This window comes from Triplophysa rosa, linkage group LG1 (assembly GCF_024868665.1).
Source record: "Triplophysa rosa linkage group LG1, Trosa_1v2, whole genome shotgun sequence".
NCBI lineage: Eukaryota > Metazoa > Chordata > Actinopteri > Cypriniformes > Nemacheilidae > Triplophysa > Triplophysa rosa.
Window position 1 is genome coordinate 6,841,321 of NC_079890.1, and position 25,979 is coordinate 6,867,299.

Here is a 25,979-nt window from a genome sequence, read left to right on the forward strand (position 1 = left end):
GAGAGAGAGAGGGAGAGAGAAGGGGGTGGGGCGGGGGGGTGCATATCAGCAAGGCAGGTAAAACATTCTGAACACCAGTAAAATCATCTTTAACAAAGAGGCACAAACTTTAAACACAGCTTTAAACACTATTCTTCACCAAATTTGTAAGAATTATCACGAGCTTTGATCACAATTATAAGTAATATATTCTCCACCACCCTTTGTAAGGGAAACAAATATCAGCCCAAATTGGGATGAATTTAATTGATTATGATCAGCTATATTTATCTGGATCAAATTCATGATTTGGGGAAATCACTTAGCATTACGAGCAGGCAGAGATGGGAAGTAACGAAGTACAAATACTTCGTTACTGTACTTAAGTAGATTTTTCTGGTATCTGTACTTTACTCCACTATTTATTTTTCTGACGACTTTTTACTTTCACTTCTTACATTTTTACGCAAATACCTGTACTTTCTACTTCTTACATTTTCAAACCAGGCTCGTTACTTTAGTTTTAATCTGTATTTGATGCACAATCAATATTATTTCTTGTCATTGCGTGACTTTTTCAATCTAATGATATGTCTGCCTAAAAGCCGAAGCTCTGTGTGAGGTGGCCACTAGCCAATCAAATGTAAGAAGGTGGGAGTTACTGTTTACAGAGCAAAGCGGTGACCAATCAAATCAAAGAAGACAGAGTAACTGTTCTCAGATCTCGAGCGTGATATTCTGCATCATGTGGTGACTCGTGAATGGTAGGGTTTTTAGCGCGAAAGGACCAGATTTTAAATATGTAATTTAGCTATTCGCATGTTCTACAAACATATACTTCACGAAAGATGTACTGTAGCTCTGTCAGAAGTTAAGGCAGCTCGTTAAGGTAAGCGCATTATTGTTGTTCATTAGTATGTATTAATTGCATATTTTTTGCTATCGTGGTGTGTGCGTTAAGTTCATGAACGAGTGAAAAATACCTGCTCATTGCGTTGCTTTCGATGAACTAATTATAGTGGGCACTTTTGCACAAAAATGCGCTAATTTCCTGATTGCCATTTGAAGTGGTTTCTGGACATATCCTATTAGTCTTATTTTCTAATTTTCTTAATGCATTTGCCTTGTTTGATCTGTTTGATCTATTTTCCTGATTTTTATTATATTCTTTCATCTTGTCATGATTAAAATTATAAGGAAATAAAAAACGATCCTTATCAACGTTGATTGACATTGCAATAAAATACTATCACATTATTTTGGCAGTTAAAATTTTGGGCTGGTTTTTGTTGGAGTGAGTAGGCTTTAGTGAGCCTTTGGGCTGGAAATCATCCACCTAATCTAGCAACACTGACATCAGTTTTAATGTTGAACGAGTGTAACGTACAATGTAAGAGGCTAAACATTTAATATTTTAAAGCGAGGCATAATTTCAAGAAATGTGTTTAACCAATCGAGAAATACAGTAATGGTTACCAAGTAAATTGACTTGCCTAATTAATTATCTCTTTATTTCTCAGTTTTCTCTTTTTGACAAGATCTCCCAAGTGTCTACAACCTTTGTATAATGATATGTCCATGAATGGTCTGTGCTTAAAATTTAAAGGGACAGTTAATCTAAAATTGAATGCGGTGAAATTCTGTTATAAAATGTTTTGACAATCACAGTACCAAACAGTCATTTCCTGGCTATTACGCATCGCAGACATAGGCTAGTAGTCTAAGAAGCTGCCACGGACCAAGGCTGAAGGCAACACAAAGAATAGCTAAAATTATGGTTGAGAACTTGAGACAAAGGGAATTCTGTCACAATTATTATCAATACGCTTGTCCTTTACACTCTTATCTTACATCATAATTGTATTATACATTTGTGTTTTTTTCCACTACCTAGGTAGTGGCAAATAGATTTATTCCATCAGTCTTTTTTATGCTTGTGTTCTACATAATGGTAGTTCAGTTGTGAGGTACGAGCGTGACTCTAAAACAGGTAGTAGTATTGGCTACTTTTTACTTAAGTACATTTTAGAGCCCATACTTTATACTTTTACTTGAGTAAACAAGTTTAGTCAGTACTTCAACTTTTACTTGAGTACTTTTAAACATGAGTATCTGTACTTCTACTTAAGTAAAGGATGTGTGTACTTTTGCCATCTCTGCGAGCAGGTAGCAAGAATCTGCATGTTTAGGGACTCCGGATTATGAGCATGAACTACACACAACGTCAAGTGTGAAATAAAACAGGACTTTATTACCTAGACACTAGACACATACTAATCTAACATACACACACTTACAGTTTAGCATTGGAAGAAGGCTGAAGTTGAAGCAGAGAGAAGAACAGAGCATGGATTTATGGCAGTATTTGATATTCAGAAGACCAATGGCCTGAACAAAACATCAGTTTCTTCTTGTAAAGCACCTTTGTTAAATGGATTAATGATGCTCTATGCATCTATTAATAAGACCAAGTATGATACTTGCATGTCTGGCCCATCAAAAGAAAGAAAGTGTCCTGATGCAGTTTGTTGAGGCTCCAGTGGATCTTGGCTGGAAGTGATCAGAGAGAACCAGTTTTATGCATGGGATCTGTATCTGGAAAGACGAGGCCGCAGCCTGGCACAAACTTAGGGGTCAAAGGTGAAGTCGTCTTCTAGTCCATCCTTTAGAGATAGTTCTACCTTGTAGTGTATTTCGGGGAAACTATGGCCCGGTTTCACAGACAAGGTTTATCTTAAACCAGGACTAAGCCTTAGTTGGATTAGGATATTTGAGTCAGTTTTTGAAAAATGCTTTAGAAAGAAACATTACCTATGTGCATCTTTAGACAAAACAATGGAACTGACCTATTTTACGATATGTTAGGGCAAGTTATTTTCAGTTGAGACAGCTCAAACATTAATTTAAGTCTGGGACTAGCCTTAAACCTTGTCTGTGAAACCGGGCCTATGAGTTTAAACACAGTAACCTACAAATATTTAATGGTGATTAACCATTAATTATTTTATACACTTTACTGTCACGACTGAGGCAGAAGAACCCAAGCGCAGGCAGACGTGAAGGGGTTAACAAAGGGTATTTATTTATAAAACAACAAAACAGAAAACAAAGACCCACAATGGGGTAACGAGGACTGAACTAAAGGGGGCAGTCCATGGGGGTGGGGAGAAGTCCCAGTCCCCGGCTGCACCTGAGGGTGCGTAGTCCAAGGGGACTTAGGAGGAGTCCTGGGGGGAACAGTCCTTGACCCTGGGGGTCTCCCCAGGGCCGGATTGGCTGCCGGACTAGGGGCTGGCTGGAAGACTGGCTGGACAGGGCTTGACGCCGGCTGGAAGGCCGGCTGGACAGGGCTGGAAGGCCGGCTGGAAGGCCGGCTGGGCAGGACTTGACGCCGGCTGGAAGGCCGGCTGAGTAGGGCTTGACGCCGGCTGGAAGACCGGCTGGAAGACCGGCTGGACAGGGCTTGACGCCGGCTGGATCACCGGACTGGACGCCGGCTGCACAAGGAAACGAGAGGAGCGGGGTCAATGACGAGACACTGGAGAAAACACATGAGATGTCAAAAAACAAACATCTCATGGTCTTCTCACATAAAACCTAAGGCTTTGCCATGGCTCTGCTACAGGACCAAGAAAAACATGACTAAGGAAGCAGAGCCATGACAGAAGCCCCCCCTTTAATGAGCACCTCCAGGTGCTCACCAAGGGGTAGACGGACGATGAGAGTACAAGACAAGACTACGGACAGAGACAAAAGCGAAGAGAGGGAAAAAAACTCAAGGGGGCGAGACAAGACGACAGATATGTAAGCTGAAAGGGATTGGAGTTCTAGTGGGGAGACGAGCTCAAATGGTAACGAACAAAAGCACGGGAGGGGAGTGGAGGGGGTCACCGGGAGGCCAGAGGCCCATAAGGGTGGGGCGAGTCAGTGGAGGGAGTGCGCGGTGAGAAGTGCCTGCAGTCCCCGGCTGCACTGAAGGGGGCGAGGAGGGGCCAAACCAGAGCCCATAGGGGGCAGTCCATGGGGGTGGGGAGAAGTCCCAGTCCCCGGCTGCACCTGAGGGTGCGTAGTCCAAGGGGACTTAGGAGGCGTCCTGGGGGGAACAGTCCTTGACCCTGGGGGTCTCCCCAGGGCCGGATTGGCTGCCGGGATAGGGGCCGGCTGGAAGGCCGGCTGGAAGGCCGGCTGGACAGGGCTTGACGCCGGCTGGAAGGCCGGCTGGACAGGGCTTGACGCCGGCTGGAAGGCCGGCTGGACAGGGCTTGACGCCGGCTGGAAGGCCGGCTGAGCAGGGCTTGACGCCGGCTGGAAGGCCGGCTGAGCAGGGCTTGACGCCGGCTGCACCGGACTGGACGCCGGCAGGATCACCAGCCTGGACGCCGGCAGGATCACCAGCCTGGACGCCGGCCGGATCACCTGCCTGGACGCCGGCCGGATCACCGGCCTGGACACATGACTGGACACAAGACTGGACACAGGACTGGACACAGGACTGGACGCCGGCTTCACCGGACTGGACGCTGGGCAGGACATCGGCAGCACCACCGGACTGGACGCCGGTTGGATCACTGGACTGGACGCCGGCTGGATCACCGGACTGGACACTGGACAGGACATCGGCAGCACCACCGGACTGGATGGTGCCCCCCTCCTCGGCTTCTTCTTCTTCGACCGGCCCACAGAACGTGTGGCCGGCTGCAGGGAAGTGGTGGGGGATACGACTAGCTCCGTGTTGGAGGAGTCGGACGGGGAGTCCCACGACTCCCTCCGTCCACGCCTACCACGGAAGCTAGCAGGTGGTCGAGAGACTGCGGGGGGTGAGGCGGGTGGAGGTGCAGAGTTCCCCAGGGTAAGGGTGGCCAGGACGCGATCCTCCGGGACGGTAGCCAAGGGAGTGGATACCCAGTCTGGCACTAAAGGCCAGGGATCATCCCGGTTGACCACGTACCTGATCATGTCACCCAACCACGGGGAGCTCAACATCTCCACCTCGGCCCACTTGAGAGGCTCGGTGAGGCAGCTGTTAAAAATAACCTTGAGCTCTGCCTCACCGAACTCAGTCTCCCCCGCAGCAGCCACAAACTCCCGGGCGAAGTCTCTGACCCCGCGAATTCCGTTCATGCCTGCTGGGTTCGTTATGGCTCGTGGATTCTGTCACGACTGTGGCAGAAGAACCCAAGCGCAGGCAGACGTGAAGGGGTTAACAAAGGGTATTTATTTATAAAACAACAAAACAGAAAACAAAGACCCACAATGGGGTAACGAGGACTGAACTAAATATAAAGACAGAAACAAAAGTACTTCCCACGAGGGGGCAAAAACAGGCTGGGTAAAAACAAAACCTAAACTAGAAAACAACGTCTCAAATAAACATAGAAAGGGAAAAACACGGGCAAGGCAAAGTACTCACATAACACGACATAACAAACCGGGTAAACAGTACAATCCACGAGCACAAGACAAAGTAACATGAAGGCATTTATAGGGGAACACAAACGAGGGATAACGACATGGGGCAGGTGTGGTTAATTAAACACTCAGGGAAAGATCACAAGGAAACGAGAGGAGCGGGGCCAATGACGAGACACTGGAGAAAACACATGAGATGTCAAAAAACAAACATCTCATGGTCTTCTCACATAAAACCTAAGGCTTTGCCATGGCTCTGCTACAGGACCAAGAAAAACATGACTAAGGAAGCAGAGCCATGACACTTTACCTGATGCAGCAGAGCCAATAACAGCGACAAACTAAATACACTCGTCCACCAAGTGATCAGCAGATCGTATATTAACTCTAAGAAATATTACTCCCCTGGCCTGGAAAAACTATATTCTTACTGTAGTACAGTACCACTACAGAAATCTTAACGAAATCAAGCAGTTTAAGTGACGTTGATATGTGATAAATAAACAGAAACAATTCAAGCGTGGATACACATGCGGTTTATTTATCTACACTACGGGGGAACTAAAATCAACTAGCTAACACAAATCAAACATTAACAAACAAACATAAAAACGTAAAACAGTAGAGAATGAAAGAAATAGATAAAGCAAAGAAAATGGCAGTATTAAATCAGCTATTCACATCTGCATGAACCATCGAGGACAATCTCCTTATTTAAAAGGGGCAAAGCTTATACGCAACTAGTTAGCAATAGTTCAGATACTTGCATGCTTCTTTGTTTCTCGGGACACGTGTTGGCACGTATCAAAGGGTCCTGGTGTGTTCAGGGCAAGCTGTGAGTCCGTCGGATTTAGAAGAAGCTGTCTCCGAGGAGAGACAGGTCTCGAGAGGTAGAAAGAACACGAGCGACCGAACACAAGCGAGCGGACAGATGTTTTAACCCCGAGGGCATCACGCCCCTCCGATGTGGGCGATCCAATGTGATGAGATAGTTTTGGGCGCGAAAACATGTTTCTTTGTCCGGCACGCCAGCTCATTTGCATTTATGGTTGCCTGGGAGTTTGGAGCAGTAGATAGTCTTAGAATAAAATAAAGTGAACATGGTATAAAAATACATTACTGTGCTATACACCATATTCTAAGAAATGAAAAGAGGAACATTTTGATATGACCCATGAAAGGGTTACAATCACATTGACCTGTAGTTTGTACAAGAATGTAAATATAAACAGAAATACCACGAAGCACACATGCATTGGAGGATATATATTGAAGGTGAATAACGGGGAGACAAACATACAACGTGGGGGTATATGGATATGCACTTTAAACCAGTATTTTGTTGCTAAATAGAGAGAAAGAGAGATTCTTTTGGAATAAACCGAGGCTCTCAGCTTGTGGGCAACATGGTTTTTGTCACTTTGGTGAACAGCCCTGTCCTCCCCCCCCCGAACCTCCTTTGAAGTCCGGGGGGGGGTGTTTAGACAGGCCCATTTGCCCAGACTCGTCAGTGCCTGCTCGAAGTCCTGCTGAGAGGTTACTGTGTTTTATGATCACAGATGGTAAACTTTGATCTGGCCATACCCTACACCTTGTAGATGTGGCACGGACAGTACCCGGACAAAAAGAAAAGCAAAATGCAAGGAGAGAGAGAAGAGAAAGAACGAACACCTCGAACACTAAGGGACTCTTCTTGTGGTCTCCTTTAGACTGTAAGGATGTTACTTCCTACAGACGTGACTGACCCAATCAGGAGATGGCACCTTCGGAGGGAAAGTTAATTGTCTTTGTCTTCCACATGGTGTTTTGCATGTGGAAGCTGATTGGATGTTCGCTAAGAAAACTTCTAAGAGTTTAATAAAACTAATATGAAAAGAGTTACCAAGACACAAACATTAACATTAAAGAAATCACAAATGCGCCTCATAGACACCAAACATGATCTACATATCATCTTGGTTAAATGAGTTACTACAAATCTAATATAATTCTAGTAGTTGTACACACATTCATTCAAACTACTTTGGATTAATGTTTAAGACATAAAAACAAGAACATCAATACATGGAAAGGTTATAAATGAATACATGTACATTTCTATAGAGATGTATTTAGGATTGTATATCTGTCCCCAAAGTGTGTAAAGAGAGTTCATCTCCCTACATTCCATTCAGTCGTAAAATAGTCTTATCTTGATGGTTTGGTGTGGGTTGCTATGGTCACCAGAGATCTGGTCCTGCGCCTTGTGTTAGTTGCAGATTGGCGGTAGACCCCCTGGCGACTAGCTTGCTGGTTGGGTGAGGGGTGTTGTTGTTATATTTAAGAAATATAACTAGTTATTGCGTGTCTGATCGGTCTCAGGCACTACATATTATATGATTATAGAATCAGATACTTGCAAGCTCTGTGCTGAACAATGTCCCTTATGCACGTGGAGATGGAATTCTTCAATGGTTTCAGAATCCAGTCCTGCTGAAACGCTGAGTTTAGGATATAGCCCAGTTGTCCGAACCTTGCAGGGCCTAAGTGACCTTCCCAGCTGGGAGCCGTAAGCCCAGGTGTCTGTTGGACTCTCTACTGCCCAGAATGTATGGGTGATGGAGTTTTTTGGTGCATACAGGCCCTGCCCCTAGGTGGCCTCCAGGCCAATGCCATGAGGACAATAAGTGCCAGAGAAGTTCCTTTGTTTCTCATGTCGCCTTATTTGCATAGCTATGACAGTATGGTTAATTGCACCTAATAACTGAACTTAGTTATGGACATAGTATGATGAATGCTATAGTATTATAACATAGCTCATCAGATAGGGAATTAGGAGAAGAGTAGTTACATAGTAAACATACTATGCCTTGAACTATGTTAAGTTGTGAATCATCCAATTGTATGAATACAACGAAGCCTATATCAAAACTTGAATAATTACTGGTTACATGTAACTTAAGATGACATGAGTGCCAACATACAACAAGGATATTTACATATATTTATAGAAAAGGACAGTGTAGTGTAGTTTTGTCACAGAAGTTCCTCTGGCTAGCATCAGAAGGGGAAAGAGGTGATATGGTCTTTAACGACACTGTCAGGGTCCTGTCCTTCCTATTCAGAGTTTCCGTGTCTTGTGGACAGGGTCGTGACAGTACCATGTCTTGTGTGTGTGTTTCATCTTGTGTGGAGACACGTGGCGGTTTGTTTTGACATTTCGCCGCGTGTCCTCCTGTCTTTCGTTTAGCTCCACCCCCTTGTTTCTCCGTTAGTCTCCCATCAGTGTTTGATCTCCCTCACCTGTCCCAAACATCTTCCCACCAGTTCCCATTATGTTAAGTCTTGTCACCTGTCCTTCACCATCCCTGTCCTATTATCCTTCACCATCCCTGTCCTATTATCCTTCATTAGTTTTCCCCTTTATAAGTACTGTCTTTATTCCCAGTCCTTGTCGGTTCATTGTTGTATCTAGTCTCGCCCTGCGTTACCCTCCCTGGTGTTTTGGATTACCCTGTTCCTGTTTCCTGTGCCCTGTCATTGTGGACTTATTATTTGGCGTCCCAGCCGGTTATCCAGCCGGCGATGCAGCTGGCGTCCCAGCTGGCGATCCAGCCGGCGTCCCAGCTGGCGATCCAGCCGGCGTCCTAGCCAGTCTTCCAGCCGGCGTCCAGTCCGGTGCAGCCGGCGTCCAGTCCGGCGTCTAGTCTGGTGCTTCAGCCGGCAGTCCAGCCGGTGCAGCCGGTGTCCAGTCCAGTCCCGTCCAGCCGGCCTTCCAGCCGGCGTCCTGTCCCATCCAGCCGGCCCTCCAGCCGGCGTCCAGTCGAGTCCAGCCGGCCTTCCAGCCGGCCTTCCAGCCGGCGTCCAACCCTGTCCAGCCATTATTGTCCCAGCCTTCCCCTGCCATGTCTGTCCCTTCCTGTCCTGCCCCTCCCAAGTCCCCTCCCCGCCCTAGGAAACACACCCATGTCCCTCCAAGGTCCCCACCCCCTGTCCCACCCCAGTTTAGTGTTCCCAGTTTTTTGCAGCCCATTCCCCCCCTCCCTTCCCGTTAATGTTTTTCTTATTGTCCAACCCGTTGTTCTGTCGGCCCTGCCCCTAGTATGTTCTGTTTTGTCTGTGTGGTGTCTTTCTTCGTTCCTGTCTGTTTTGTCCCGCTGAATGTTTTCCCCTTGGGCCGTTCAGGGTTCGGCCCTTGGAGCGGGGGTACTGTCAGGGTCCTGTTCTTCCTATTCGCAGTTTTCGTGTCTTGTGGACAGGGTCGTGACAGTACCATGTCTTGTGTGTGTGTTTCGTCTTGTGTGGCGACACGTGGCGGTTTGTTTTGACATTTCGCCGCGTGTCCTCCTGTCTTTCGTTTAGCTCCGCCCCCTTGTTTCTCCGTTAGTCTCCCATCAGTGTTTGATCTCCCTCACCTGTCCCAATCATCTTCCCGCCAGTTCCCATTATGTTAAGTCTTGTCACCTGTCCTTCACCATCCCTGTCCTATTATCCTTCGTTAGTTTTCCCCTTTATAAGTCCTGTCTTTATTCCCAGTCCTTGTCGGTTCATTGTTGTATCTAGTCTCGCCCTGCGTTACCCTCCCTGGTGTTTTGGTTTACCCTGTTCCTGTTTCCCGTGCCCTGTCATTGTGGACTTATTGTTTGGTTTGTTCTCTTGTTTTGATTTATATCGTGTTTTCCCATCGTGGGTTTTGTTTCCCTTTTTTATTTACAATAAATCTTTGTTTAACCCTTTCACTGCCTGCACTTGGGTTCTGTCTCCACCAAACCATGACACGTACTGCTAACAAAAAACCTCTGGAACCCCTGGAGAGATGATGGTCATATAACTTTGGAGAAGCACCAGGTATCAGGCTATTTGGAGCCGACTTCTCTGTGATCCAGGCGACCCCCAAGCGAGTTCTGCAAAACTCTGGTGAGGGGGAAGTTTTATGACATGACATGATCCAACATTTGGCAATACCAGACTCTACAGTAGAATTGAAATGAGTCAGATACGTTTTGTGGATTTGCGCCTATGATCGGCGGATACGATCACCTCGGTGCTATCGTGTCTCTGAACCGGAGGACACTCACATGCAACCGGTCACGTGACACTAGGGCTGGGTGATATATATCGCGATTCACACTAATTATATATGTCTAAATCGATTCTGAAATCGATTCTGTGTTTTATGCACAGCTCTTCCGTGAACTACGGCTGTTTGATCAGTAGGAAGTACTGCTCGATCTAAAATAACTACAAGATCGAGTCATTTATAACATGCATTTAAAAAAACAACACTCGTCAAACATCATCACCATAAATATACTTTATTATGAAAATACCTGAAAAGGTTTGAAGAACAGCGATAGAATATGATCATTGGCATTTCCTGTAATCATTCTTCTGTCTCCCATATTCAGAGTTTCTGTGCAAGAGTGCCCTCTGGATTTCGTATGTGGTGGCATTTAACCGTAATTCATTGAGAAACTGAGAGCATAAGAATCGCATGATGGAGAGAGATGGACTGTTTTACCTCATAATATAGCCGTTTCGGTGACACCTGGCTCCCTGTGTCTGCTTTGTGAACTTTTAAACACACAGCACTTGTGTTGTATGAATGACCAAAGCTCGCGATTTCAGATAAAGACTTTCTTTGCTGTTACACTTTAGCAGCAAGGTCATTTATGTTGGATGTTACGAGGGGGGGGGGGGGTAATGAACAATAATCTGGTGTTTCTCTGTCGTTTTCACTGTATTTAATGTTGCTGTCTTGAGTATCAATGTGCTTGTTTCAATAAGTATCAATGAGCTCTACAAATCTCTCCGCAGCGGGCGCCTTTTCAGTCCAAAACACTGACTTGTGATCAGAGAATGTCACTTCATCAACATTAATGTCATGGATGGGCAAGTTGTATGATAAAACCAGATCTAGCATATGGCCCAGTCTGTGAATTGGCCCATTTACCCATTGTCTCAAATCAATCGAATCAATCAAGTTCAAAAACTCTTTCGAAACTGCATCGTGGCCACAGCATAAATGCACATTAAAGTCCCCAAGGATTAGAAAGCGATCGAACTGCGTGGCCAGTCTGCCAAAGAGTTAATAAATTAAAGTCTTTGTTTACCTTTGGAGGGCAATATACAAGTGCAACCTGAACAGGATTAATCAAACATATCTGAAACAACTGAAGTTCAAAACTGTCATACAAGCCAAGCGATGTTGATCAACACTGCAAGTCAAGAGTCAAGAATATACCTGTGGCAAAAGTTCTGACATCAGGGAAAAGTCTCCTACCTTCAGCCACGTCATAGACAGAAACTAGAAATCCACCTTGTTCTTCACAATGAAATCATTCAGAAGAAAAGTTTTGTTTCCAACAGCCTGAACATTTAGTAACGCCATATGCATTCGAGCTTCACTGCTGGTCGTCAGCTGCTCAAGATTTTGCTGGTCAACCCTTCTTGAGTAAATCAGAGACACACCAGTGTGGCCAGGAATGGCAACACCTTCAGGAACAACCAGCAGGATCCATCCACCTGATGCTTCCAGCGACCGCGGAGCGATGATTCTGCCCTCGATAGAATTCAGAATCCTGCATGTTGACATCCCGTAATTCCAAGCTCCAAAGCCCTGCTTGAATCTAGTAATGACTCCACCATGCTTCCCTTGCTTCCAACTGCTTCTGCTCCGTTCAAAGGTTAAGGGAGGGCGACACAGGTACATGGGAATATTTTCCAACAGAGGTGGTGGAGGGAAATGCAATCCATTAGAGTAATTCTTGAAAAAAGCTTCAACCGTTGCTTGAATGGTTAAAAGCTGAGAGCGATCATAAACCAACAATGGGGAGGTATTTAAAAAAAAAACATGTTATCAGAAGTAAACTGTTAAAACATAGACAAAGCCACAGGTCGACAGCATGCCACATACACCGGCACCATCTTGCCACACCTCAGCACTGCTCCCATACTGATGTTATAGGTGTCGACTTCGGCGATGAATGGCCGCTGGGGATCTGGAAGTACCTTAGTGGGAGCAGTGCAAAAGACTTCCTTAAGCAGGCTTCAAGATTCCAGATGAGGGCTTTGGATTTGTGTTTGAGTAAAGACGTGAGTGAGGCAGTGAGTGAGCATGAAATCATCTAGTGACTGGAAGACGGAACTGTTGGAATTCCAGAGGGATTCTGCGAAGCGAAGAGCCGGGCCCGGCAACAGAGAGATCAGGTGGAGAGTGCAGCTTGTAGTGCTCTGACAAAATCCGTGAATAAGGTAGGGTTTGTTTGTTCCATGCTGTGTCTAGCACACAGAAGAGGACCACAGGTGGACAACAGGTAAGAGCAGGGTTTTTATTACAGGAATGAAAACGTGGAACAACAGCAGTATAAGCACAGGTAAGTATTTGTATTAAAGAGTTCAGATGACTTAGCTGGCGGTACTTGTCCTTCATTTTCCTTTCCAGGTACACTGGCGAACACAGACGAGAAGACGGATGTTTCCAAAAATGAAGAGGACAACAGGTAAGAGGGTCCGGTAAGTGCCTAGGTAGCAAACTTGAGATCAGACGCTGGCGTGAAGGAGTGGAGAGAGTTTTATAGGGTGCTGATTACCGAGTGCAGGTGTTGTGAATCAGTATTCAGAATCAGGAGTCTGACGGCTCGGAGTCTCCATCACACATATACAGAATTTTATGTATGACCTGTGAATTTTCAGTTATTTTCTGTCAAAACATCATACAACATTTGCCCTGACTACGATGATCTATCACCTTGTGTATCATTCCTGCACACACCATGAACAAAAACGCATTTAATGCTTGAATTTTATTAAAATAACATAATTTGAAAGTCAAGACTTTCTTCACAAACAGCTCATTATGAATGATAAATTATAAAAATGGCAGTGGGCACTGGATTAAATGCACAGCGCTGCGTGTCACATCTACAACTCGCAAGTAATGTGCAATTAGTGATGTTTCGTTCGTGAACGAATCGTTCTTTTTGAACTAATCTTTTAAGTGAATGAATCATTCTCGTTCACGAAATGCAATAACTTATATTTCTCGTTCACTAAAATCTCTCCCTCGAGCACAGAATGTCTTTGCTTAAAATAGTTTCTAAAGCACAAGCCAGTGGCGTTTGAGAGTGAGCTTTGACAGAGCATATGATTGGTTGAATCTCAGCTAACACAGTTCCAGCGACGTAACTTTGTGATTCCCATATTCGTCCTGAGGACAGAACATTGGATGTTGTTGGGACATGGTGATTACCGCCTGAAGACATACCTGGAACGTACCATATTCGTCGCAGCTACGTACCAAATAACATTTCTGGGTCGTGATGAGCACGTCCTAATGACCAAACAGTCACGTTGTTAAAATCTTTTTTATTTATTTAATTTAAACAATTATCATCCCTCACATGGAGGATTAAATTAATTTGTGATTTAATCTGTGCGTTAAAGATGAAAATTTATGCATAATTGGAGTAATTCTCTATTCAAATATGTATAAAGCACAGTATAACGATTATAAAACTCAACGCAGCACTGTACATCACAATCAGATATTTGATTTATACTGTAGTAGATGACATAAATAATCAAAGACTTCAGCACAATATAGAGGATTTAAAGCAGATATTTACTGAAAGAGATGAATAAACATTGTTTAAGATTAACATTGTATTGTTGTCTTGCCACATACCTTTAGCAGGTTGTCCTTTTTAAAAACAACAATCAAAAGCTTCTTAGTGACATTCACAAACATCAGAGTCCGTTCATTTAAACGCGCCAAATCGATCGAAAATCACTAAAATATGTGTTTACTCTCACATCTGTAAGGCATAAAGTATAGAAAGAACATTAATAAACTGCTAAAGGAATATCAGGCAGTGACGAAAAAAGAAATGACCGTTAACGTTTAAATGATGCGAGCATGCGGCTCTTTGCAGGTTTATTTGCAGGGTGGTTAAATGTAACAAAGACAAATTAACATTGTCATTTTTATTGCATGGAAAATGTCAAGCCCTGTTTACTCAGTTATTGTACTGCAAGCACAGGTGTTTTGTGTGCATTTTGTATCATTTACTGTTCTTTCAAATAAAAACGACTTCATTACGTTTAATTCATGTCATGCACTCTAAAAACTGTAAAACAAAAAAGTATTGGTTAGCTCTCATTCGCGTCACGTCAGCAAATAGCATTCCAGTTCCGGCTGTGAAGGGACATGTAATTGGTTAGATCTCCACTGAACGAATACGCACACACTGACCAAGTCGCTGTTGAGTCTGAACGAGAGATCTCGTTCGTGAACGAATTGAACGAACTGGCACATGTCGTTCATGAACGAAATGAACGAGAGTGTACACTGTAGGTCGGTCATTTAGCATGTGAGTCTCGTTCAGCAATCAGCAGAAAGCGGTTGCATGGGGCGCAGATACAAGTAGGCTACTTTGCACGCTTGTTTATTTAAAATACATACACTTACGTTTAACATAATCCCAGATTTATGAATGTGTAAATGACCAAACAATTAGCTTTTTAATTATGCAGAAAAACCTTGTGCGTTGGTCATCTGAACCACTTATTTAGACTTATTTTATTTATTTAATGAGTAGATCAGAGACACATTTAGATAAAGCCTGTAATCAGTTTATACGTCCATTATTTGACATAACACAACTCCTTCACGCCACCTGCTGGCGTATTATAGAACTGGTCACTTAACGAATCAGTGAACGAATCTGAACGAATCGTTTTGATGAACGAACTCAAAAAGAACGAATCACTCAAATGAATCATAATTCCCATCACTACGTGCAATGGACAAGCTCAAGTTCAGTGTCCACTTCTGATGCAGGATGGGCCGGATTTAACCTTATTTTTTATCATTTTTAGTTAAAAAAAACATGTGGCTCTTAAACTTTAAGCAATAAATAGGCAGTTCGGGGCTGGGCGCTACAGGAAGGAAACAGGCGCGCACATACAATTAATCTGTTACAAACCTGAATTGACCCTTCGCTAAGCCACGCCCGAAAACCGCCACAGGCCAATCGTGGTTTAGCAACCGTAACTAGGCGCGGGAGGTCTGTCAAGCTTTCGAGCGAGGGAAACATGCCGAAGCGTTGTGCGTATGGATTGTGTAAATCTGATAGCTAGTATCCTAAAAGTTTGGATGGGGTGGTGGAATTTTTTCCCTTCCCGAAACCTAATACCCAAGGGGAGAAATGCCGGACGTTGATCAAGCAGTGTGGAAGGCCTCATTCACAACTAAATGTGGGACATTCTAAAACGCTTAACGTGAAAAACGCTTAACGTAGCTTAACGTACCTAAACAGCGATCAAGGAAAACCAAATTTCTGTCAAACCTTCCTTGTATTAAACACTTGCTGCTGTCAAAAGAACGAGCTCTTGTTCCGCGGATAAAGTGAATATCACGTTAAGCGTTTTCTCCCCCATAGAAGTCCATTATAAGGAAACAGCTTAACATGCATTAGAAGAGGAGCACACTGACACGGAGCAGAGCGAGACCTACGTGTCAGAGCTCAGCCCCGGATCTGGTTTTATGGATCTGGTAAAACAGTTACAGCAGTAAAACATATATTTGATATGGTAAAACAAATAATATTGCAATAAATAGTATGAAATAGCGGTATATAATAGACATAAATATGTAATAAAGATGTTCTTATTATTTCAAAGTGTACGAAGTCTTCTGGTGCAGTTTATTTGTCTTATCACATTAGGAATGTCTGCACAATTGTTCGGCATTCTAGCCAAGGCTCACATAGTCATAGGCCATTAGCGTTAAGCTGGTCAGCATCATAGCCCAAGCTCACATAGTCATAAGCACTATCCTTAAGCCGGTCGGCATGGAAGCCAAGGCTCACATAGTCATACCATTAGCGTTAAGCCAGTCAGCATGTATATGCACATACAGTAGATAGTAATACATGCAATTCATATGGCAGCAGCAGTACATACAGTATATGTTGGCGGTAGATCTGCTGTTTTGCTTCTATCTGTCTTTTCATCTTTCATGCGCGTGTGCATGTCTGCTTATGTACTGTAGTATGTAAATTATTGCACTCAGCGGCATGCATATGCTGGCTTGTATATTCTGTTTCTGTATTTCCTGCTATGTTGGGGGGTATTCATATATGTTACATGTGCAGCAGCAGTATTCTTACATGCTCACAGCAGCATGTCGTGGATAGGCTTACCAAAATAAAAAAGTAATATGTATTGTAATCTAATGTGGTCTATAACAATTAAATAGTAATTGTACTCTGATAATGTCATGTAATTTAATTACAAATATTTGTTTTTTAAAGTCTGATTACGTAATCCAGATGACTTCGTTTTTTTTAGATTTCCTTGTGGTGTAATTAGTGGAATTAACATGTTTGTGTAAATATTTATGTAAATATGTTTAAGTCAAAATTACATAAAAATGCTAATTTTATATTCAAATGAATTAAGTAATTTCGGAGGTTAACAATGTAAAAAATGTGTTTTGTTGTGTGTTATTACATTTATTTAAAATGTAATTGGGAACACAATGCAAAAAACAACTCTAACTCTTAAATTTATTAAAATTTCTTAATAAAGAATTGTATAGAAATAATATTAAATCATGTTTCTTGTCTCTTGCTTTGCAGGGATACTCTCATTGTCACGTGTACTAACAGTGCAACCAGTATATTTGCTGGTTTTGTCATTTTTTCAGTAATTGGCTTCATGGCTCATGAGCTCAAAGTTCCAATTGAGAAGGTGGCAGACGAAGGTAGAGTTTGTGTGTGTGTGTGTGTGTGTGTGTGTGTGTGTGCGCGTGTGTGTGTGTATGTGTGTTCATGTTTGTATATCCCGGTGGGGACCTAAACCTGAATGCACACCAACTCAAAGGGGACTCATGTCACTGTGGGGACCAAAATTGAGGTCCCCATGGGCAAAAAAGCTTATAAATTGTACAGAACAATATTTTTTAAAAATCTAAAAATGCAAAAAGTTTTCTATGATCTTTAGGTTTAGGGGTTGCGTTAGGGGTAGGGGATAAAATATACAGTTTGTACAGTATACAACTCATTACGCCTATGGACTGTCCCCACGGAGATAGTAAACCAGACATGTGTGTGTGTGTGACTATGAATAACTATCAAATGAGTGGATTGTTGGTGCTATAGTAGGAATACTGTATATTAAACTATATTTTGTAAATACTGTCTTTTTGTAGGTCCAGGCATAGCATTTGTGGTGTACCCAGAGGCTCTGACCAGACTGCCCTTGTCACCATTCTGGGCAATTATCTTCTTTCTCATGCTGCTTACACTTGGCCTGGACACTATGGTAATGGCAGTGATTTCAGTTTCATTTCTTTTGCAATAATTAATTTAGAATCTTTGGATTTAAGTATTCACACTAAATACTGAAGATACAATGACTAATTTTTTTGTGTGTATCCTATTTCTTCCTGATTAGTTTGCCACCATAGAAACTATAGTGACTTCGGTTTCTGATGAGTTCCCCAAGTACCTGCGCAAACACAAGCCTCTGTTCACTTTGGTTTGCTGTTTGTCCTTTTTTGTGCTGGGCTTCCCCATGATCACTGAGGTACAAACTGTACTTTTATTCCAAGATGAAACACCATCCGCTTGTTAAATTGTGACGTAAGGAATACTTTTTCCAGGTCCAAGACTCCACTCATTTCAATTGAGGCGACGAGGGTTCAAATTGATGGGGACTGGGGGTTTCCTGGACCCCCATAAAATCTAAAATAATGAACTTCGTGGATTGCCTGGTTTTTCCTTCAAAATAGACTACTAAAAACCCTTAATTATTTTTTGTCAAATTATCATGCTAAAACAGAACACTATTGTCTGTTATTTGTCCAAATTACATAAGACATTAATTAAAATGACAATTTTATCTGAAAAATCCATGCATGCTCAAGCGGGTCACACAGTTCAATAAACACTGGCAGCGTGCACATCCTCTCATATCAAAAGCGTTTATCTTAAAACTCAACAGTTACTATAATTGTAATATTTCTTTATCTACGACGTAATCTCACACTGTCAAACCAAATGTGACGCGGTTCTGAGCCACGACATAGGTGGTGGAAAAAAAAATGAAAGAGAGCGAAAACATTTTCAAGCTTTTGCTCTCCCCGAGAATATTGCGTTTCTTTGCAAAACTTTTGTGATTCCCTAAGAGTATTTTTCATTCCCTCAGAAAACTTTCGCATTCCCTTGAGATTATTTTGCTCTCCCTTGCAAACACGAGCTCTGACTTTGACGAGAAGGCTACCCTCCTGCTCTCGCCCAAATGAATGACATTAGTTTTTCATATTCTGCATTGGTTCATATGGATTATTTTTATATACTTGAGCAATATTATCAGAAGATTGTTGACCTTATAAAAGCTCAAATGATGACTCGCTGGTTTGGCAGCACTGTACAGACAGCCACTTTCGCTGTCTTTGACTTTGACGTGTCCTCTCCTGCTCTTTCTCTTTTAAATTAATATTCCAAAAAAAGGAACAGCACCTCATTACAATAATATAAATAACAAGAGTCAAAGGACAAGAAAAAAAAAAAAAAAACAATATGTCAATTAGTAAGAAAAATGTTATCATAACTTTTGTTATCCGTAAGTTTAGGAGATTTTACAATAAGCAAACATGTTTTTTTTCAAACATGAAATTTGTTTTTGCAAATAAAAAATACAATGTTATTACAAAATTTTGCAGCCAGATTGCAGCGAAAAAAATAAAGAAATATATCTTTCAATCTCTCGCTCATATGAAGTGAAATATTTTAATGGATTGTCAACATGTTTAGAACATTTATTGCGTTTAATGTGATCAAATTACTGTGATCCAAACTATAATGTGATTTTCTTTTTTACTGGCAGCTCCATCAATTTTTGTATTGGGGGCTGGTTAGATGACCCTCCAAGAGCTTTAACACTATTCGAACACTGGAGGCAACCCTTTAAATAGTCAATTATGAGCATTTTTATTCATATGACATATTTACACGCAACTTTGATAAGCTCTCACAGAACATCAATATTTTAATAAACTGCAAAAATGAACCGTCTGGACATCCAGGATTTCGTTAATAAAGAAATAAATATTAAATAAAGGCTATTTGTCACGGAATGCTGTAGTATAATAAGCGCACAACGAAGAAGGTAATCCACAAGAGGTGTCTTTTAATTAATCCAAAGAAGAACAACATGCACAGTAACAATCTTCAAAACCGGACAATGAACTAAGGAGGACATGAAGTATAAATACAGGGAAGAGAACAAAATCAGGCAGAACAGAAAGAGGTGTGGGACTAATTAACAACTATGGAAACTAATGAGGCAGGAGAATAGAAACACAGAACTAAACCAAGACAAAGCATGTCATGTGACATTATTGTTGTAGATTTTCGTTGTTTGCCTATGGCTTCTGATGGATCAATTGAATGTGGAAGCAGTGGTACGTGACGTCAGATTTAACAAGCGAATAGTAGGACCTAATTAAATTGGATCTCTGGAAAACAAACAGTAAAATAGATTAATATGACAGGTAACATTCTTACAATTCTCCTTTTATCTACAGAGTGGAATGTACATGCTTCAGCTGGTGGACACATATGCAGCCTCTTATTCTTTGGTCATCATTGCAATATTTGAACTGATTGGAGTCTCGTACATTTATGGTGAGTTTATCATGACGGTAATATTTCTTCAGATCATTCCAATTTTTATAATTATTTTAGAAAGATAAAGTAAATTACAATTAGCAACAAATACGGTTAACTGAAACACAGCCCAGAAAGTACATATTATATATTTTGAGTTTTAAATCCTGTCGCAAAATAAAATTTGCGAGCAAAAAAGTTAAAAACAAGAAATATTTCAATCTTTAAATTCAAGCATCTTTGTAATGATTTTTCTTTTTCTTTATTTTTGTATTCTATTGCAGTTTATTGAGATTCCAAAGTGCATGCTAATCAAACTCCATTTCCTCTGTTAATGTGTAATACAGGTCTAAAAAGGTTTTGTGAGGACATTGAGATGATGATTGGGTTCCAGCCAAACAGGTTTTGGAGAATCTGCTGGGCCTTTGTTACACCTACAATTCTTACAGTATGTTCCTGTACCTACCAGACACTTAGATTTATACACTATACATACCAAGTCTACTAATAGAGCAGTGGTTGTCAACTGGTTTGACCAAGGGACCCACATTCTCCCATGGTCATCAAACGCGACCCCCCCCCCCCCCCCCCCCCCCCCCCCCTCTCTCTCTCTATAGATAATTATTCGATCCCCTGATGATTTTGTAAGTTTACCTGCTTACAAAGGTTACCTGCTTACTGCTGGTTGGTAGGGGATCAAATACTTATTTCACAGACTGAAATGCAATCCAATTTATAACCTTTATATAACTTTATATAACATTTTTTCCTCAGATTATTGAGGAAAACTGTAAACTGATAACTGTCTCTATCAGTTAAAATAAACCTACCATAAAAATTATAGACCCTTCATTTCTTTGTAAGCAGGCAAACTTACAAAATCAGCAGGGGATCAAATAATTATTTCCCTCACTGTATATATGGATATATTTATGAAAGCTGTTGACAGATGCCGTTTAAGTAAGTGTGAGAGTGCCTGTGAAACACATGTTATCCCTATTCTTATATATATCTTATATATATGTATATACTGTATAATAAGGGGATACAACGGGGATAGCACGTTTTACACAGGCACTCTCACACTTACGGCTTCTGTCAACAGCTTTCACGCAAGTCTTTCAAAATAAATGTCTCCTCTTATTCTAATGTTCATTTATGTTTTGATGTTGTTTCTTTCTTTGACTGTACACTCTGTTACCGACTTAGAACGGTCTCGCAACCCACCAGTTGAGAAACACTACTAGAGAACAACATACATATTGCTGCACATGTAATACCCCTTAACTCTTTCTTTCTCCTAGTTCATTTTGATAATTAGTCTGTACCAGTGGAAGGTGATGACTTATGAGAATTACACATATCCAACTTGGTCTATGGTACTGGGCTGGCTTATGGTCATTTGCTCTGTTATATGGATTCCGATTATGTTTGTTATCAAGATGCACCTTGCACCCGGATCATTCGTTGAGGTAAAGAGCAGACTGTTTTATTTTGCACTTATTTTTGTACATTGTTGAAAAGAACTCAGCTTTGCTTTGATTCCAGTGACTATAATAAGAGCATTATATTTTGAACATGTATTTTAGAATTGATTTAAGAATTATTATTTTTTTGCTGTAGCGCTTGAAGTTAGTATGCTCTCCTCAGCCCGACTGGGGTCCGTTCCTGATGAAACATCGAGGTGAACGCTACAAGAACATGATTGACCCACTTGGTACAAACTCCCTCGGCCTCAAACTCCCCCCCAAAGATTTCCAGCTATCAGCCCAATATCAGTAGTCCCTTACTTCCCTGCGAGTGCAAAATCTCCCACAGCCTACGAGGGTGAGACCTGTGCACACGTAAAACTTTTCCCCATTCTACACGCCCCTTTTTCCTTAATGTTTTCTTTTAGCCATGGTCCCCTTCTTCTGGCACTTTGGAGGGTTTTTTTCAGGTGGAAAGCACAGACAACTTCCAATGATTTGTGTTGCTGTGTCTTTTTTCCTGAATAAGAATTAGTATTCAGTGTGACAGTGGAGGTTTCTTGCACATTCTGATACACCAGTCACAGCTCAACCTTTTTCTCAGAGGCAATATGATGATGCTGTTGATGCAATATTTGACTGCTTATGCATTACGCAGTGGTTGTTATTTTTTCCATGACAAAGTAACTGCTGATAAAAAAAAAACAATTGAATAGGAGACTTAACTTTATTTATTGTCTAGTTGCTTGTCATCTCTAAATGTAGCAACAACTGCTGTGTAGTCCTCAATGAACTTTTCTGGTATATTTCCTGGGCTTTCTATCTGTGTCTACTTATAGCCATACCTTGTGCCTCAGACTTTCTCTGTCAATAAAGTATTCCATAGTACAGTGCTAATTAAACAAATCATACTACATTGTGGAGGGACGTAAGCACCTTTGTAAATTATAAGATATTCTACTCTTTCTAACAATTTACTAATCTTGCAGAACTTTCTCTACAAAGTTACAGAAGTCAAACTCGTATGTTCCTGCAGGTCAGATTTGTGTCATTCTTTAGTGAAGTCAAAAAGGTTAGCCATGCAAAACTGGAACAATACATTGGTTGTTGAGTACTACTCTAAACACAGAAAAGTAATATTTAGAGTATTCTTTCAAGTGTGTTATAATCTGTTCATATTTTTATGAAGGGCACATTTATGGTGGAGTATACATATGAAAAATAGAGGATAAAGACAGACGTGTGATATGCCTGGCCAAACATGAGGTGAAAGAAGTACTGTTTCATGTAATATTGTGAAATTTTAGAAAATAACTGTTAGTATTGTTGACCCTCTGTAATATTTTAACAATTTCTTCCAGAGGACAAATAGAATAGAAGAATAGAAAAAAGCAAACTTTGTTCATCCTATGATATGTGTTTGGGGATCATGCTCCTTCAACATTTTCCATTGCTGTTTGTCGTCATGAAACAGGGTCTCAGGAATTACTCAGTTTCATCAACCTTATTAGATGTTTAATTAGAGTGTATAGAAGCATCATATGTATTTTGTGATTAAATATATAGACAAATCCCTTATACAATGTGTAAAAGTGCAAATAATGCCTTGAATATTATACCATAATGTATGTTGACATCCCACATTTAGAAACATTGCAAGACATCTGAAATGTAAATATGGTTACTCTTGCAGTATTTTTGTTGAGCTGATCAGTCAAAGTTGACGAAACATATAAAATATTAAAAGCACATTGCTCGATCATCATACAAAATATGTAGGGCTTTTCAACCACAATTATACATAAACGCTGGTAAAAAGGCTAATTGTAGTTTTCAGCTAAATGATTAGCAAAATGTGTATTCATCTGATTTATTACTACAAGTAAAGCCTGAGAGACACACTGCTCAGGCAATGCCTGTAATCCAGTACTATTGATACTAAGAATAACTACTTTGCCTGGGATAACTGAGTAAAGTGTTTTAAAAGCCATGTAATTTGCAGTTATAGTAATACAGTATACTACACTAATCATACACTTATTTATAAGCAGTTACACAGAAAAAATATATATTCTTCAATATAACATTGCCACAAAAGAGATGTTGTTAATTGTTTAGTCAGTCTCTCTGTGTACTATATGTATTTGCTTTTGAGAATGTGTGGAATATTGTGCAGCGCTAATTGCTTCAATTTATATCAACCATTACAAAAAAATACACAAGACACGAGAAGCATTACTGCCTCTTATGCAAACAGAATGTCCCAATGTAATAGGGGTTTTGTAGCACAACAATATACAAAGCACATATTAACGTCTGAGTATGAGTAGACAATGTCTGGATGATCTGTGATTATGTGATTATTGTTGCAATATTTAAAGTTCTGCGTGGTCATTTCATTAGTCTGTGTTGCTGTACATCTGTTCGAGAGATATTACTACAAACACTTTATCTAACAAACATTCAGTGAAAAACAAGTCTTGCATGTAGTGTTTGTGTTGCTGTGGATCATTTGTCCATGTAAACGTACCCCCTCTACACTCCTATTCCTGTGTATCTGCCCCACACTTAGAGTTTACCACCTTTTCCTACCTACAGGCGACACTGGGCAGTAGCCAACCAAAGAAGGAGAACTTCTCAAAGGTTCTAAAAAACCTTTAATAATTATATACATATATACACATACACGTATACATATATATATATATATATATACACATATGGGAGTTAAAATATTATTCTTTGTACTTAGGAGACTTAGGAGAGATACTGCCACTCATCCTTCATTTAGTGGTCATTTTTTATGTGTGTCAATATATGACATCTTCAGGTAGCCTTTGGCCTTATAGATGTCCTCTGGTAATAAACTATTGTATGTATTTTAGAATAATGACACAGAGTAGCTTCCAATCAGTCATTATGTGGTTACTCTATATTACAATGTATGTTGTGTCATTTGGCACTTCACTGTGGACCTATCATAGCATAGGTCAAATTTCTTATTATTTGGATAATGTCATGTATCGCTGTGTTTTACATGAGGTAAATCTGCCTATGTACACAGATGTGTACCTCCAAAATGGCATACTTTGATTTGAATTATAGAGTATAATTATAAAAAAAAGTATATATATACAGTATATGATAAATTGTGTGCAAGACAAAAAACAACTGAAATATAAAAAGAGAAAATAAACAAATATGATAAGGCATATTTTATTTAAAATGTCATTCATCCTTGAGGCCCTACCTCAGATTTTCTATTTATGTATAGAAATGAAATTTGAATCATAGTATATTTGCCAATAATACAATAAAACAATGTTTATCATAAAATGTACGTATAACCTCTTAATCAATAAATAAATGTTTATGTTTTCAACTCCAGTTGTGTTGTTATATACTTGCCTTGTGAAATTATTGTTTTGTAAGCTACACACTGTACTATATCTACAAACCACGCACGCACGCACGCACACCAAGCACCATTATATAGAGCTAAGCATATCCTAAACTCAGTCACATTGCTGCTCGTGTAAATATTTAAAGTTTATCATAGACTATATATACTTTTAACTTTATATTATTTATATTTTCCTTTTGTGTTGTATTTTTTTATAATAATTGCAGTGTCTTTGGAGCTGACCTGACTGTGAAGGTATTTCAGTAGCAAAACTTGAGAGCTTGTACATCTTAAATTGAAAACTTGTAAATTAAGTATTTGTACTTGTATGCTAAAATGTACACTCGCAGCCCCAATGTGAAAACCCGTAAAGTAAATATCTGAAGTTGAATGTCGAGATTTGCACCCGTAAACAATAATCACAAACCTGTGTTCTGAGTTTAAAGCTGCAGACAAATAGACCCAAATGTATAAAATGGCATTTGCAAAAATAAATCGACAGGCACAAATGTGTAGTGCACATTTGTACTTACTCATAGATTCAGATTCGCAGTGCAACCACAAATAGGCTTCTACAACTTCTCAAATCTGTCACTGCAGTTTCAAATCTTCCCGCCTTTACTTTTGCTACTACTTTCGCGATAAACCCGTTGCAAAACTAACTTGTGCACTTGAAAGCTCAGAGGCGAGAGAAAGAACGGCATTTGATGACGTCATGTGGCTGAGCCACACCGCCCCCTAATGGCTGGAAAATCACAATGAAAGGATCTAGCAAATAATCGTTTAAATAATGTTTAAATAAAACAGTTTTCAACTAAAGCGAAACCATCACACTTATGTATACTATCATGTATAACTATTCCATGACTTATACTATCTTGTATATATATCATTTCGTAATGTATTTTAATGATATCATTCTGTATACCATCGATAATCCGTTGTGTACTATTGTTTGTTTTAAGATATAATGACAGGCTGACTACATTTTCCGTTATGTATACTATAATGTTCATTGATATACTATATAAAAATGTACATTTACACAGTTCAACATGATTCTAT

General features: G+C 40.7%; 1 protein-coding gene across 1 annotated transcript in view; it reads left to right on the forward strand.

The window, feature by feature from the left end:
- The window catches only part of slc6a5 (solute carrier family 6 member 5), a 59,608-nt gene extending 34,999 nt beyond the window's left edge, over positions 1–24,609 (forward strand). Inside the window, exons 10-16 of the mRNA XM_057330625.1 lie at positions 17,010–17,134; positions 17,582–17,694; positions 17,827–17,958; positions 19,961–20,060; positions 20,390–20,490; positions 21,347–21,514; positions 21,666–24,609. Of these exons, the coding sequence (XP_057186608.1) occupies positions 17,010–17,134; positions 17,582–17,694; positions 17,827–17,958; positions 19,961–20,060; positions 20,390–20,490; positions 21,347–21,514; positions 21,666–21,824 (898 nt within the window). The 3' untranslated portion in view covers positions 21,825–24,609. The remainder of the gene's footprint in view (positions 1–17,009; positions 17,135–17,581; positions 17,695–17,826; positions 17,959–19,960; positions 20,061–20,389; positions 20,491–21,346; positions 21,515–21,665) is intronic.
- Positions 24,610–25,979: the final 1,370 nt, after the last annotated feature.